This window comes from Dryobates pubescens, chromosome Z (assembly GCF_014839835.1).
Source record: "Dryobates pubescens isolate bDryPub1 chromosome Z, bDryPub1.pri, whole genome shotgun sequence".
In the NCBI taxonomy this organism is placed as follows: Eukaryota; Metazoa; Chordata; class Aves; order Piciformes; family Picidae; genus Dryobates; species Dryobates pubescens.
The window spans coordinates 96,896,773-96,913,231 of NC_071657.1; the positions used below are offsets into that span (position 1 = coordinate 96,896,773).

At 42.7% G+C, this 16,459-nt stretch overlaps 1 protein-coding gene across 1 annotated transcript; it reads right to left on the reverse strand.

Annotated features, from left to right (window-relative positions):
- Nucleotides 1–1,239: 1,239 nt before the first annotated feature.
- Nucleotides 1,240–14,026, reverse strand: CDC20B (cell division cycle 20B). The gene is given in 9 exon segments (XM_054177828.1): nucleotides 1,240–1,400; nucleotides 2,260–2,269; nucleotides 4,997–5,142; nucleotides 5,145–5,221; nucleotides 8,605–8,668; nucleotides 8,671–8,698; nucleotides 9,188–9,384; nucleotides 13,671–13,808; nucleotides 13,927–14,026. Coding segments are annotated over 9 exon segments (921 nt in total).
- Nucleotides 14,027–16,459: the final 2,433 nt, after the last annotated feature.

Below are 16,459 nucleotides of genomic sequence, written 5' to 3' on the forward strand. Positions count from 1 at the left end.
TGGACATTAGGAAAATTTTTTTCACAGAAAGAGTAGCAAGGCATTGGAACAGGATGCCCAGGGAAGTGTTTGACTCACCAATCTTGGATGTGTTTAAAGGTCATTTAGATGTGATGCTTGAGCATACAGTTTAGGGATGAACCCTTAAGAGCAGGGTTAATGGTTGGACTTGATGATCTCAGGGTTCTCTTCCATCCTGAATAATTCTATTATTCTACTAATAATGAAAGAAAAAAACAAACAAACAAACAAATCAAACAAACAAAAAAAACCCACAAACTATTTCAAAGATCTCTGTGGTTAGAGCATGTTTTAAATAGCACTGTCAGGCTGCATCTAAATAGCATCTGAAGACCAGTCATGACATCCTTATTCACCTGTTGACAGTATACAAATCTGTTTGGCATCTGTTGAATTCCAAGAGGTTTGGTCCTTGTGAGCACTAACAAAATCCATAAGATGGTGACAAATGACAGGTTTTCTAACAGCCAGAATTAAACTGCTTAAAGAAAGAATGAACTGTTGCGTTTGATCCAAACAGCATGCTTCTTTGCTTATGTCCATCTGGCTTATTAACCAGTTGATTACATAATTATGCATAATAACAAAATTATGCAATGATTTATATTTTCAATCAGTCACACATAGTAGGAAAGGGAACAATTCAAAATTCAATAACAATAGATTCATAATTATGCTAGTTATCATTACCACTATACAACAGAGAATTTCCAATAAATCATTTGTACTTAGTTGCAGTTACATATTTGACCTAGATCTCTGGAAGTATTTAGACAGAATCTGTATTGTGGTCTATGTGACATACAGAACAACACAGACCTTTGGACCAGTCTATGTTGATCCTAGCTCTTACAAGATTTGAAGCAATTCACTGGAATTGGGATGTGGACACAAAGATGTGAAACTACTTACAAGAGTCACAGCTAAAAGCAGGACCTACAACTTTAATGCTGGCATTTGACACAGGGTGGATTCCATCCCTTCTTGCTAGTTTAATGAAAATGAATATGCTGTTATCCTTCAGAGTTAGCATATTCTTCCCCTAGGGTTAGTAAGGCAAGATGCAAACAGCTCACATGATGGACTGATGGGGAAAATTGCTTTCTCTTGAAAAAAATTGTACTATCTTTTGCCACATTTCCATTGGAAGGAACACACTTATTTTGAACTATGGAATGGGCTCAGTACTTTTAATCACTTGCTTTCAAGGAAAATAAGTCACAAGAATGAGCTGAGATAACCATCACAAAAAACCTTGCTCCTGTGCTTGCTCTCCCCAGACTTGCCCTTCCACCGACAAGCTATTCCATCAGCCACAACAGAACAGATCCTGCTCTGAACTGGGCTCAGGGCTATATGCAGGACTATTCCTTTGTGACCTGTAAAATAAAATAGGTTTTTAAAAAAGGAAACAAACATCATAATTCTACACTGATTATGCCAGTCACTTGCACCACCCTCCCACACACTATGGCTTTTTCACTTTTACAGAACATACAGTCTAGCATGCAGGAAGCTAGAATTACATAAAAACTGTTTTCACCATAAGAAAGAGCTGAGGGCAATACTTTCATACTAGGGATCAGGCTTTAACTGCCAAGACTGCACTACATTGAGAAGACATTTCTGTTGAAGGGCGACACTGAACCTGAATTCCTGATGCCCTACACATTTACATCAGCCTCATCCGCACTTGGTAATGTGTGTCACTGCTGAGCTTTCCCATCTGGCTGCACATGCCTTGCTGACAGTTTGCAGCTGATCCAGCAATAATGAGATAGTGCCTCCAGCTGCTCAGTTCTTGCTGTTAAGGAGATCTTTCAAGAGTGACCCCACTAAATAATTAATTGGAACTGTATATTGAGGTTGTCTCTAGCTTTAGTAAACATCACTGCTCTGCCACCTGTATCACCTAGTACAATGTCAATGCTACTCAAACCCATGAGGTTTTTAGGCACAAAGAGGCATAAGAACTAGAAGTCTTTTTACTCTAAGTCACTGGCCATTACCTTGTCTGGTTAGGTGTGTTCCTGACAATCCCATAGCCAAGCTAGTCATGCAAGGGAAAAACCAGTGTATCTCATTTAAAACAAACCAGATGAACCACATCCTACAACAAAGTGTGAAAGTACAAAGGAAGTCTTGTGTGACCAACTTGAATAAATGTAGGCAAACTATATCCTCCCATCAAGTGCGCCTGAGTTCTCCACAAACACAAAGGGATAGCACTTCTCTCACTCAAAATAATCTTATGACGATAAACATGTAAAGGAACTGTAAAGCCATCTGAATTCATGGTACTTATCATAATGGCACCTGACAAAGATCTGTAGGACTGTTACAGATGGACAGCCTGCCCTATCTTTGCAAAGTTGCTACAATGGCTCTCTGGAGCCATTGTAACTAAAAGCAAGTATCTGCTTTCCTACTGCTGCCCCTCCTAAACTTTGTGACTAGAATTTTGATACCACTAAATTATTTCAGCAGTGACTAATTTTCAGGCTTTGCTTCACCTATCAAAGTGTACTTAATGCCATGAGTTTACAACTCAGTGAATGCTTTACAGTGTCTTCATTCAGTGCCTGTAATGACTTCAAAGGAAAAGTCAAGAGATGGGTTCTTTGGAGGTATTTAAAACTATCCACAACACTGAATATTAGTTTCAGTCAAAAAGAAGTGAAAGGGGATAGGAAAAAAAAATCATAAAATGAATTGTTAATTTCCATCTTTTCTGAGTGGAGTTTTCTGGGTTTAATATATTGTTTAAATATCATTCAGATAGTTATCAAGGCAATTACATATTTGCTTTGCTTGATGTTTTCTTTGATCTACAACAATTTTTCTAAGGGAAGGGCACTTACATGCAAAATTACTCTTTTTTTCTTCATATTTTACTCTAATAGTTCTATCAGAAGTATCTCAAAAATGGACTCAGTACTATAAGAAGGTCACTACATTTTGGTTAATATTCTGTTCTGAATATACTCAACAATAGGCAGCCTCAGTTGCTAAAGCACCCAACAGTAGCTACTGGTACTGCATTGTTAGCTGAGGTCTTTGGTATTTATCACTGAGATTCAGTTATGATCTATTTGTTCATTTCTTTGGGTGTAAAACTCTTGTGGTTAAGGGTGTCTGAGCACAGCAGTGCCAGCTTAAGTACATCTGTCCCAGAGGAGGGGAAAGATCAGAGTGTACAAGGCCTATCCCTCAGAGGGAAAAAGATTCTGGGAAGGGAGTTGGCAGGTTTCATTGACAGGGCTTTAAACTAGATTTGAAGGGGGAAGGGTCTGGAATCAGTCCCCCCAGACAAGAGTCTGATGGTGGTAAGCTGGAGTCAGGGGTGAAACCAGCAGCCCAGCTTAAGTGCATGTATATTGATGCATGCAGTATGGGTAACAAACAAGAGGAGCTGGAAGCCTTGCTGCAGCAGGAAAGTTATGATGTAGTTGCCATCACAGAAACGTGGTGGGATGACTCACATGACTGGAGCACTGTAATTGGTGGCTACAGGCTTTTCAGGAGAGACAGGCAAGGAAGAAGGGGTGGAGGAGTGGCCCTGTACATCAGGGAGGCACTAGATGCCATTGAGATGGAGATCAGGGACCATCAGTTTGAGTGCCTATGGGTGAGAATTAGAGGGAAGGCCAACAGGGCTGACAACCTGGTTGGAGTCTGTTATAGACCACCCAACCAGGAGGAAGATGTTGCTGAAGCATTCTATAGGCAGCTTAAGGCTGTCTCAAGATCTCCTGACCTTGTTCTCATGGGTGACTTCAACCTGCCTGACATCTGCTGGGATCTCAACACAGCAGAGAGGAGACAGCCTAGGAGGTTCTTAGAGTGCATGGAGGACAGCTTCCTATCCCAGGTGCTGAGTGAGCCTACCAGGGGCAAGGCTATGCTTGACCTCCTCTTCACCAGCAGGGAAGGGCTGGTGGGGATGTGGTGGTCAGAGGCTGTTTAGGGGCCAGCAACCACGAGAGAATTGAATTCTTGGTATTCGGTCAAGCTAAGAGGGGCAGCAAGAAGACCTCCACTCTGGACTGCCAGAGGGCAGACTTCAGGTTGCTCAAGGAAGAAAGGTGAGGCAACCCACGGAATGTTTAAAGATGTAGCCAAATCATGGAGGAAGTAAATTAGGGAGGCAAAAGCACATTTGGAGCTTAAACTGTCCTCTGCTGTGAAGGACAACAAAAAGTCCTTCTATAAACATATTAATAGCAAGAGGAAGGGTAGGGACAACCTCCACTCCTTGGTTGACATGGAAGGAAATGTTGTATCAAAGGATGAGGAAAAGGCAGAGGTACTTAACATCTTCTTTGCCTCAATTTTTACTAGCAGGACAGAACGTCTACCAGACAGCTGGCCTGCAGAGCTGGCAGAAGGAGCCAGGGAGCTGCATAGTTACAAGTTGGTGAGGGGTTTGGAACACAAGCCCTACGAGGAGAGGCTGAGGGAGCTGGGGTTGCTTAGCCTGGAGAAGAGGAGACTCAGGGGTGACCTTATTGCTCTCTACAACTACCTGAAGGGAGGTTGTAAACAGACAGATGTTGGTCTCTTCTCCCAGGCAGCCAGTACCAGAACAAGAGGACACAGTCTCAGGTTGCACCAGGGGAGGTTTAGGTTGGATGTTAGGAAGAAGTTCTATACAGAAAGAGTGATTGCCCATTGGGATGGGCTGCCCAGGGAGGTGGTAGAGTCGCCATCACTGGAGGTTTTCAGGAGAAGACTTGATGGGGTGCTTGGTGCCATGGGTTAGTTGTTTGGGTGGTGTTGGATTGGTTGATGGGTTGGACGCGATGATCTTGAAGGTCTCTTCCAACCTGGTTTATTCTATGTATTCTAAAACAGTCAGGAAGTATAAACCAGTAGATATCAGTGAGATAATCTGAAAAATTCCCTACCTGTGCACATTAACAACGTGATTTCACAAAAGCAAATATAAAAAGGCAAACTTTCCTTCTCCATATACCTTGACCGCTGAAGAATGAGGTATGGTTTTCAGGGGCTGTGCCTGCAATTTCACACCAGGGTCACTAGGCCAGATATCCAATATACCATCAATAGACCCTCTTGCCAGCAACTGGTTGGTTAGTGACCATTTCAGGCTGCAAATGCTTTGTTTTGGCAAAGAGTCCCAACATGGCGATGAGCAGCCCACACATCATGGTGATGAACAGATCCTAACCATGAACCACTGTAGATGAGAAAAGACAGTGTGGGTTTCATATTAAAGAACACAAGCTACATCATCACACTGATGTTCCTGCAATGGTTTCAGAAACAAACCACATCAGAGTGAAATGTATCTGCAGAACAAATGTATTTCAATAAAAGGAAACACAAACCAGCTACCAAAAGCACACCCTGAGTGTAGATGTGGCTAACAGAAACAAGCCAAGCAGAATACCTGTTCTCTCTCATGGTTTTCATTTCCCTGAAGATATATTGTATTGTATGCCACTAATCTGCACCTTGGTCAACTGTCAAGCCATTTCATGCAAACTATTTCCTGTTCTTCGTGGAAAATTATTTTGCAAGATGAATTTTGACAAGGTCAGATAAAACTTCACATCCAGCAAAGATGCAGTGTAAAACTGCACGGCTCTGGAAAAGGAGGTAGGAGTGAGTAACTGTGGTCAGTTTTGGTTCTGTCTCTTCCCTCCTCTCTTTCCTCCTCATTTCCAGACTTTAAGAAAGTCTGCACGGCGTGACACAGTTACATTAACTGTTACAAAATGGATGTATGGTTCTACAGCCACTATCTTGGGTTTACCAAAGGAAGAAAGACACCGCCTGGAACCACAACTAGCTGTTACAGCTTAGTTGCCAGATAGGGTGTTTATACTTAAATAGTAGAGTAGAACTGAAAGTATTTGCAGGGCATTTCCCTTCCAGCTTTTCTAAGGTTTAAGCAGAAATTCTTACCAAGTGTTTTGGCTGTCTGAGATAGAGTTCATTTTCCCTGCAGCAGCCCAGCAGGTCAAGGGAGGTGATTTTCCATTCTATTCCACTGTGGTGAGACCCTACCTTGAGTACTGCATCCAGTTCTGGAGCCCCTATTACAAGAACATGTCCAGAGAAGGGCCATGAGGATGATCAAAGGGCTGGAGCACCTCTCCTATGAGGACAGCGTAAGAGAGTTGGGGCTGTTCAAGTCTGGAGAAGAGAAGGCTCCCAAGGAGACCTAACTGTGGCCTTCTAGTATCTGAAGGGAGCCTACAAGAAAGCAGGGGAGGGACTTTTTAGGGTGTCAGGTAATGATAGGACTAGGGGAATGGAAAGAAAATAGAAATGTGTAGATTCAGATTGGATGTCAGGAAGTTCTTCACCATGAGGGTGGTGGAACAAGTTGCCCAGGGAGGTGGTGGAAGCCCCATCCCTGGAGGTTTTTAAGGCCAGGCTGGATGCGCCTCTGGGCCACCTGATCTAATGTGAGGTGTCCCTGCCCATGGCAGGGGGGTTGAAACTAGATGATCCTTGAGGTCCCTTCCAACCTTGACAATTCTATGATTCTACTTTGTACTGGTAGCTAGAAGGGTGCTGGTAACACACACCAGTGTGTTGGCTACTCCTGAGCAGTGCTCCCGCAGCATCACAGCTGACTCTCCAACATTCCTCCCTCAACAGTAGGCATGGGGTAGGCAACATCTTGGGAGGGGACATATCCAGGACAGCTGACCCACACTGACTAAGGGATATTCCATACCATACAACATCATCTCAGCAACAAAAAGTAAGAGAAAGGGGTAAAGGTAAATTCATTATTTGACTTAGGAAGCAACTGCAAAGCTTACTGAAGCCTGTCTTCCTAGGAAATGGTTGGATATTGCCTGCTCTTGGGAAGCAAGGAATATGTCTTCTGTTTTCCTTTGCTTCCTTGTTATGGCCTTTTCTTTTGTTTTATTGAACTACCTTTCTCTTGATCCATGAGAGTTCTTTCTATCTTATTTTCTTCCCTTCCCCATCTCACTGAGGAAGTGAGTGATAGAGAAGTTGGTGGACACCTGGCATCTAGCCAGGGTCAATCCACTACATCAACAGAAACAGAATCAAACTGACAGTGTTGGCCATATTCAGGTTTTCAATAATCCTGAGCATTCTGGCTGGAAGGTCACCTTTCCATCTGGCATGAAAAGAAACCAGAATTATGGTGTCATTTTCACTAAAGACTAAAAGAAGCCAACACAATTTTTTAACAGGTTAATTTATGGTACTGAAATTTATTTACATGTTCATGATTATGTGTTGTTGGGCTGTTTTTAAGCACAGGAATTAGTACATAATCAAAAAGTATCAACTGTCCACAGCAAACTTTGCTGTAAGAATGATGCTCTTATTTTTGGTAGCAATGAATATCAATTCCATCTCTTCTTCTTTTTTTTTTTTTTTTTCTGCTTATACATATATTTTAACTCACAGTATCACAGTATCACAGTAACTAAGGTTGGAAGAGACCCCAAGGATCATCAAGTCCAACCTGTTCCAACAGACCTCACAACTAGATCATAACTCTGCCCTAATGTTCGGAATTAATTGGTTAGTTTCAAATCTAACAAGAGAAATTAACATTATCTCAACCTGATCTGTCAGTGATATCTATAGCTCACAGATTCATGCTGGGCTTTATCATTACCCGCTTTACCATGAGGGTAGTGGAACGTTGGAACAGGTTGTCCAGGGAAGTATTTGAGGCCCCATCCCTGGAGGTATTCAATGTGAGGCTTGACAGCTCTGGGCAACCTGGTCTACTTGAGGGTGCCCCTGCGTACTGCACGGGGGCTTGGACTAGATGACCTTCAGAGGTCCCTTCCAACCCAGACCATTCTACAATTCTATGAAAAATAGCTAGACAGGTGTGCAACTCTTAACAGCTGTTTCACTCTGTATCTGACTGGACAGACTCAGTCTTGGTGTAGGTGGAGAGACAGTATAAATTAAATGCCATCCTCCCAGCACCAAGCAAGCTGGATCCACCAGGTAGGTTCCAGATCCGCTAGAGACACTACTATTTGAAGATCAGGTTTTACATAAAACCAGAGCCACAACCTCTACATCCTAGTGAAATCATGCAAGTGGTGAGAGTTTTCTGGAAGAAGAGTAAGAAACAGAAACAAAAGAGGCAGCCTAAATCCCCTTTTGGCTCTTTTCCTGCCAAACAGTAAGTCTACATATGATACATTCAATGCCCAATGACAGGATGAGGGCAATGGGTGGAAATTGAGGCATAGGAAGTTCGGTGGAAAAAGAAGGAAGAATTATTTCACTGTGAGGGTGACAGAGCACTGGAACAAGCTGCCCAGGGGGGTTGTGGAGTCTCCCTCTCTGGAGATACTCAAGACCTGATTGGATGAGTTCCTGTGTAACCTGGCATAGGTGATCCTGTTTTGGCAGGGGGGTTGGAATAGATGATCTCTCGAGGTCCCTTCCAGCCCCTAACATTCTGTCATTCTGTGATTTATGAGATGACTGATAAGTAGAGGGACAAGATAAATCACCTTTGAGCAGTGTCAAAAAAAACAGATAAAATAAATGGGACATTAGTCTAAGTAAAAGCTGGACATATGCTGTATCACTCACCTGCTCAAAATACAAGGATTCCATCTAAGAGCTCCAATTACAGACAGGTGGCCAAACATATTCTCAACCTCTTTTTGGTTTCAAGGTCCCACAGCTGCCAATCCAAAACAAACAATAAATTAAAATGTAACAACAAAAAGTATTTTTGTTCTATTTATTTGTTTGCAAGTAAGCCACTGCTCATTTGTGATCCAACTTACAGACAACCCCAAGATAATTTATTTCACAAATAAGGCAAGAAATATTTCCACATTTGGCACCTATATCAGTGATGCTGATGTCAGACAAGGCTGAAGGGAATGCACAACTCTGAGTTTAAAGATATTTCTTCATATATCAGTATTTGAAACTCCAAATTTGAAAGCACTGGCCTTCAGTACTTTCAGACTGCTGACTCAGGACTGCAGCAAGTGGGTACTCATATTAACTAGCAACCTGGCCAAAGACTCACAAAAATCTTTTGATAATAGGACTGTGCTTTAACAGCAGGCTGAGAAATGTTTCCTTAAACAGTAATGAATTTTCTTATTGCCACTTTTGCTAAAAATGGAGAAAAACCAAGAAAGCAAATTTTCTCTAGCACTTGCACTTCTCCATCACTAGTGCCAACTGCAAGGCAAGTTCCTTCTTTTATCCAAGCCAGAGATGAAATGTAGCTGGAAGTGGAATTCACATCAATGCTTTCAATGGCTTGAAGAGTTCTTCCATTCCAGATATGTGCAGCAGGTCCTACAGCAACAGCAATGAGATTTTCAAGGTTCCAGCCCAGTATGTTCAGATCTAGGAGAAAGCTACTAAAAATTACTGAAAGAAAAATTTGTAGGCAGTAGGATGGGGTGAGGAGGAGTAGAATTCAGGGGAAACCAGGCTTGTTTTGTTGTGTTTGGTTGGGGGTTTTTTTATGTCTATGGAAAAACTTCGAGAGAATGCTGCTATGAGACCATTATTAGCAAGTGTTCCTCCTACAGGAAGGAGAATATCACTAGAACAAGCCAAGGTCAGACTGGAAGAGTTGGGGCTATCCAGTCCGGAGAAGAGAAGGCTCCAAGGAGACCTTGTGGCCTACCAGTATCTGGAAGGGACCTACAAGAAAGCTAGGGAGAGACTTTTTAGGGTGTCAAGTAATCATAGGACTGGGGGAATGCAAAAAAAAAAAATAGAAATGGGTAGGTTCAGGTTGGATGTTAGGAAGAACTTCTTCACCATGAGGGTGGTGAGACACTGGTCCCCCAGGGAGGTGGTGGAAGCCCCATCCCCGGAGTTTTTTAAGGCCAGGCTGGATGTGGCTCTGGGCAACCTGATCTAGTGTGAGGTGCCAATTCTATGATTCTGTGATACGCTTGTCCCCTTATGATCCAGAGAAGCCCAGAAGAGCTGGGCTTATCCGGGGTAGGCTCAAAACACTAGACACACAAAACTTGGTGAAAACACCTCTTAGCACCTCTTTCAACCATCCATGTATTTAGTCAGTTAGAAGAGAGAATAGGCTCCACTTTACTTTAATTGTACCACAGCTCAATACAGAACATGGGGGGTTTCATCTTTTTTGTCTTAGTTTTCTGTAAGAAGCTGTGACTAGCAAAATGTTCTCACTTCAAAATCCTCTCTGGCCTTAACTTCTCACCAGAACACCTTCCCCATCAATACCAAACCACAGGAAAAGGGTTTTAAAGCACACACACTTTGACTACAGCACAGCAAGTTTGTGACAGCACGTACATGAAAAACAAAAGCAAATACAAGTATGAGCAAGTAGAATAGTCATCCTTTGAGGTCATTGTCTACATTATATTGCAGGGACTACTAAACATCACAGAAAGACACACCAAAAAAAAAAAAAAAGGAAAAGAAAAAAGGCCAGACCATTAGCAAGATGAATCATTTAATGAGAGATGTGTAAGATGTGCAAGAAATTGCCTTGCTTGAAGTGCAGAACAAAAAGCTGGAGATCCACATTTTTCTTATATGGATGAATAGGATAGGATAGGATAGGATAGGATAGGATAGGATAGGATAGGATAGGATAGGATAGGATAGAAAAGAATAGAATAGAATAGACCAGGTTGGAAGAGACCTTCGAGATCATCGTGTCTAACCTATCATCCAACACCACCCAATCAACTAAACCATACAACCAAGCATCCTGTCAAGCCTCGCCCTGAACACCCCCAGCGTCGGCGACCCCACCACCTCCTCAGGCAGCCCATTCCAGTGGGCAATCACTCTCTCTGTGTAAAACTTCCTCCTAACCTCCAGCCTAAACCTCCCCTGATGCAGCCTGAGACTGTGTCCTCTTGTTCTGGTACTGGTTGCCTGGGAGAAGAGACCAACCTCTGCCTGACTACAACCTCCCTTCAGGTAGTTGTAGAGAGCAATAAGGTCACCCCTGAGTCTCCTCTTCTCCAGACTAAGCAACCCCAGCTCCCTCAATCTCTCCTCATAGGGCTTGTGCTCCAAGCCCCTCACCAACCTTGTTGCCCTTTTCTGGACACGCTCCAGCAAGTCAACCTCCTTCCTAAACTGAGGGGCCCAGAACTGGACACAGTACTCGAGGTGCGGCCTAACCAATGCAGAGTACAGGGGCAGAATGACCTCCCTGCTCCTGCTGGCCACACTGTTCCTGATGCAGGCCAGGATGCCATTGGCCCTCCTGGCTGCCTGGGATAGAATAGAATAGAATAGAATAAACCAGGTTGGAAGAGACCTTCAAGATCATCGTGTCCAACTCTGTATTTTAACTTCCTTCTTTAATTATTCTCCAGAGAGAAGCATTTAGAAAGAATATTGAATATTTCAGGGGTAGAAGACTTGCTTATACCTATGGTTAATCTTCTCTGTTAAAAAAAAAAAGAAGAGTTTTAGTGCTCTGTAACACACATAAGCATCCTATTTGGAAGTCCAGTGACAAACTGTGGACATCTTACTTCGTGCATTTCTTCATTAGTCAGTCCTGAATCTTCTCCCTTAATGCAAAATTCATTTCTGCCAGGCAGCAAATGTTTCCTCTCTCCCCTATGGTCCCTCCTTGCTCTCCAAACAGAGACTGAAGATGAGCAAGAAGCAGGCCACAGTGATTTTCTTTGGTATCTTAAATTTTTCTGTAGTTGCCCAATGGGATATGTACACAGTGTTCTAATCCTAAAAAAGGCCACTGAAATAAGATTTCTGCATACAGAAAAATCTCTATGTCTGAGATTATTTTTTTTTTCCTTCAACTATCAAACTTTTCTAACCCCATCCAAGTAAAATAATCCAGGGAAATAAAGGCATTTAACTGTAAGAGTTGGATGAATGCCAACACTTCTGAAACACTGTGAAAACAATTTTCTTCTTTGACATTGCTGGTTGGCAGTGAGCAATTAGATAAAACAAAAAAGGATGAAATAACCTCTGTAATTTATTTCATGTTCCTCTTCTCTCATGAGTAATTCATTTACCCCAAATTCATACTGATCACGCTTTTCCATTCTATTCACCGACTTCATAGACACATGAATGTGCACAAGAGACTTAAATTAGTGAAGATAAAGCTTCATTACACTGTTTGGTGTTACTCTGCCTGAGTACTAGCAGAGATTGCTAGCTTTTGATGGGATTTTGGCTCTCACATGCCAGTGTCATTTCTCAAAATGAGACTCAGGAAGTGGCAAATAGTCAGTAGCGTCACACCAGACCACTTGATCAACAAGAGGTGGGTGGAAAAAAAACTGGTGTATTCTGTACACTTGCCTTCAAGAAAAAAAAATAAAAATAATAAGAAAAAAAACCCACCTGTGACTAATCCCTAAACTGATGCTATTGACTGCTCTGAGTCTTATTTTCATGGACAAGAGCAACAAAAGAAGATACATATCGTAGCTCCCAACTTCCTCTAACAGAGCCAAAGCTCTTTCATATGGTTTTTACATGAGCATGAATCAGGCCCTGCCTGGCAGGAACCCATCATGCACAGAAACAGCCAGATCACCAAAGCAAATCATCTGTCCAAGGCAGACACAACAAAATTTTGGTCTGATATTTAATGAACTGCCTCATATTCAAATAACTCTGGGAATATTTGTACTACTTCACAGGTTAGCTTCTTGTATCTGACCTGCTTTCCAGTCACCTGATCTTTCACACTTCCTTATGCTCATTCAACTTCTAGAACATCTTTTGGATCAAATTAACCCACTCCACAGAAGGAACCAGAGGCAAGGCTAGGCATGGTATAGAATACATAGAATAGACCAGGTTGGAAGAGACCTTCAAGATCATCGCGTCCAACCCATCAACCAATCCAACACCACCTAAACAACTAACCCATGGCACCAAGCACCCCATCAAGTCTTCTCCTGAAAACCTCCAGTGATGGCGACTCCACCACCTCCCCAGGCAGCCCATTCCAATGGGCAATCACTCTCTCTGTATAGAACTTCTTCCTAACATCCAACCTGAACCTCCCCTGGCACAGCCTGAGACTGTGTCCTCTTGTCCTGGTACTGGCCGCCTGGGAGAAGAGACCAACATCTGTCTGTCTACAACCTCCCTTCAGGTAGTTGTAGAGAGCAATAAGGTCACCCCTGAGTCTCCTCCTGAGGAGACTCAGGGGTGACCTTATTGCTCTCTATGTTCCATCTACCTTTATTGCTCTCTATGTTCCATCTACCTTTCCCTGCAGGTAGCGGCAACAAGATCCCTGCATGTCTTGCCCTCTCATGTACCCAACAGCTCATTTGACACATATCCTGTGTCCATTCTGCAGCACAGCCATACATTATTTGTAGGGTTCTGAAACTGTAAAGCTGAAAGAAAATTAAAGTTTTAGGGATACCAATGTGTCAGATGGGGCCCAAAAGAGAGTTAGGTGAAATAAGAGGCATTAACCACACTGGAGGAGGTGAAACACTCTCTTCACAGGCTGTGTGAACTCTGGAAATAGCCCCAAGCAGCATAGATCTCAGCCAGTTTGTTATTCTGTAGCATCTGCTGGAACTGGTAGATGCACTTGCTTTTCCAGTGTAGATGAAACCCGCTGTATCTTACTGTTCAGTGTGCATAAGACTATTTGCTATATTGGAACATACCTTTCCAGACACAATCAGCATTTTCACAGACCTTCATGTCACCACTTTCTGCAACACTATGTCCAACCTCCTGGACCACTGAAAGCTGAGAATGACATTTCTGACCATATATTGAAGTGAAAACATGACTGAAGAAACCTGTTGAAAAACGTAATTAAGCATCATGGCACACCACTCCCGTTAAAGGGCTCCACACTCATTACATAGAAGCTTCAAAATAGCTGCTCTCTTTGGATGGGAGATGAGTAACATATACCAGTGTCCAAATCATGTGCTCTGACTTGAGCCACCATTATCCTTATATGAAACACCAATCCACTGATGATGATCACACAAAGCTGTTTGAACAAGGCCATCTTACCAGTGGAAGAGGTCCTGGCCCTGCACATCTGTAGGTACTACCGCAGGTCACCTGCCAAAACTTAGTGCCTTCTTGTCCTCTTCTGAATTTCCATTTGTGCTAATGTTGCCAGCATGCAATGCCACACTTTCTGCATGCCAGCAGTAAGTCTGATACCTCAGGCTTGGTCTGTGAGAGAAGGTCAGTTTTGTACAATGGAAGATCATGCTTTCAGCATGAGATTTACTGGATGTCAAAGTCCTGTCTCAAGCCAGGCTCCCAAAGCTTGAACATTGAGAGGTTTTTTCAACCCCAAAAAATGAGCTTAGGCCTTAGGCCAAGATTCAGACAAAGCTTCAGAACAGGTCTCTTTACGAGTCTCCAGCAGTATGTATTTCTTCACAGTGTTCACTGAGTTGAATGCTCTGGTGCCAGTTGTCTGTCTGGTCTGTAATTTTTTACTTACAGACAGGTGTAAATGCAGATGATGTTTTTTACCAGCCACCTAAGATTCATATATTCTTTCTTCAATGCCTGTGAAATCTTTCCTTACAATCATACTCAGTGCTACTCTTCATTAAAACTCATTGCAAACATGCAAAGAAATGTCTTACAAAAAACATATCTGAAAAAAAAATGTTCCTCCTTTATATATTCCAGCTGTTCTACAGCAGGCCTTTAGCTTTGAGAGACATTTTCTGTATGATTTATATAGACAATCTGGCAGAAAGCTAATCAGATTGCTTGGATCTGTGTCCCTCTAAAAGAAGTACAGACATGTCTGTGGAAAACCAACTGTGTATACAAGGAAGTAATCTTCTGGCCCACAGAAAGAGACCACACACATTCACTGGAATGTGAGAAGATTTTCTTTTCAGTGCATCCCAGCCCTTTATGCTCTCAGGCAGCATAAATTAAATCTAAGAAGATTAATAGATTTTTCTTATTAGGCTGGATGTTAGGAAGTTCTTCACAGAAAGTGTGATTGCCCATTGGAATGGGCTGCCTGGGGAGGTGGTGGAGTCACCATCACTGGAGATGTTTAAGAGGAGACTGGATGAGGCACTTAGAATACAGAGAATACATAGAATAAACCAGGTTGGAAGAGACCTTCAAGATCATCACATCCAACCCATCAACCAATCCAACACCACCTAAACAACTAACCCATGGCACCAAGCACCCCATCAAGTCTCCTCCTGAACACCTTCAATGATGGCGACTCCACCACCTCCCCAGGCAGCCCATTCCAATGGGCAATCACTCTCTCTGTGTAGAACTTCTTCCTAACATCCAGCCTAAACCTCCCCTGGTGCAGCCTGAGACTGTGTCCACTTGTTCTGGTACTGGCTGCCTGGGAGAAGAGACCAACATCCGCCTGGCTACAACCTCTCTTCAGGTAGATGTAGAGAGTAATAAGGTCACCCCTGAGTCTCCTCTTCTCCAGGCTAAACTTGGTGCCATGGTTTAGTTGGTAAGATGGTGTTGGGTGATAGGTTGGACTTGATGATCTCAAAGGTCTTTTCCAACCTGGTTAATTCTATTCTAGTCTAGTCTGTTCAATTCGATGTGATTAGATTCATGATTGACTTCCAAATGGTTTTAGGAAGAACTTCAGTTTTGGTCATCCCACTATCTCAAAGACCTCCACTATCTCAAAGACCTCCACATCACACTTTAGGAAATGATTGAGGTTCTTCATGTAGAACTCTGAATATCTTAGTTCTAACTGAACTCCTGTAATTCTGGATAATACACTTCGCTGTAAATATGAAAAACTGACATGAAGACTGACACATGGTCCATATTGGGACCAGTACTGTTTGATATCTTCATCAGTGACATAAAAAGTGTAATCAAGTGCACCCTCAGCAAGTTTGTTGACGAAGCAAGCTTTAGTAAAGCTTTTGACACTGTCACCTACAGTAGTCTCCTTTAGAAACTCATGGCACAAGACTTGGATAAGTGCACTTTGCACTGGATAAAAAAAAAAACATCTGGATGTCCAGGCCCAAAGAGTGGTGGTGGAATGAGTTAAATCTGACTGGCACCCAGTCACTAGTGGTGTTCCCCAGAGTTCAGTACTGGGTCCTGTTCTCTTTACTTTTGTTATTAATGATGTGGATGAGGGGATTGAGTGCACCCTCAGTAAGTCTGCAGATGACACCAAGATGGGTGGCTATGTCAATCTGCTAGAGGGTAGGGAAGCTTTACAGCAGGATCTGGACAGGTTAGACCTGTGGGGCAATGTTAATTTTATGAAGTTCAACAAGGCCAAGTGCCATGTCCTGCACTTGGGTCAAAACAACCTCATGGTAAGCTACAGACTTTGGGATGTATGGTTGGAAAACTGCAGCTTGGAAAGTGGCATGGGAATATTGGTTGATAGTCAACTGAACATGAGTCATCAGCGTGCCCAGGTGGCCAAGAAAACAGTGACATCCTGGCT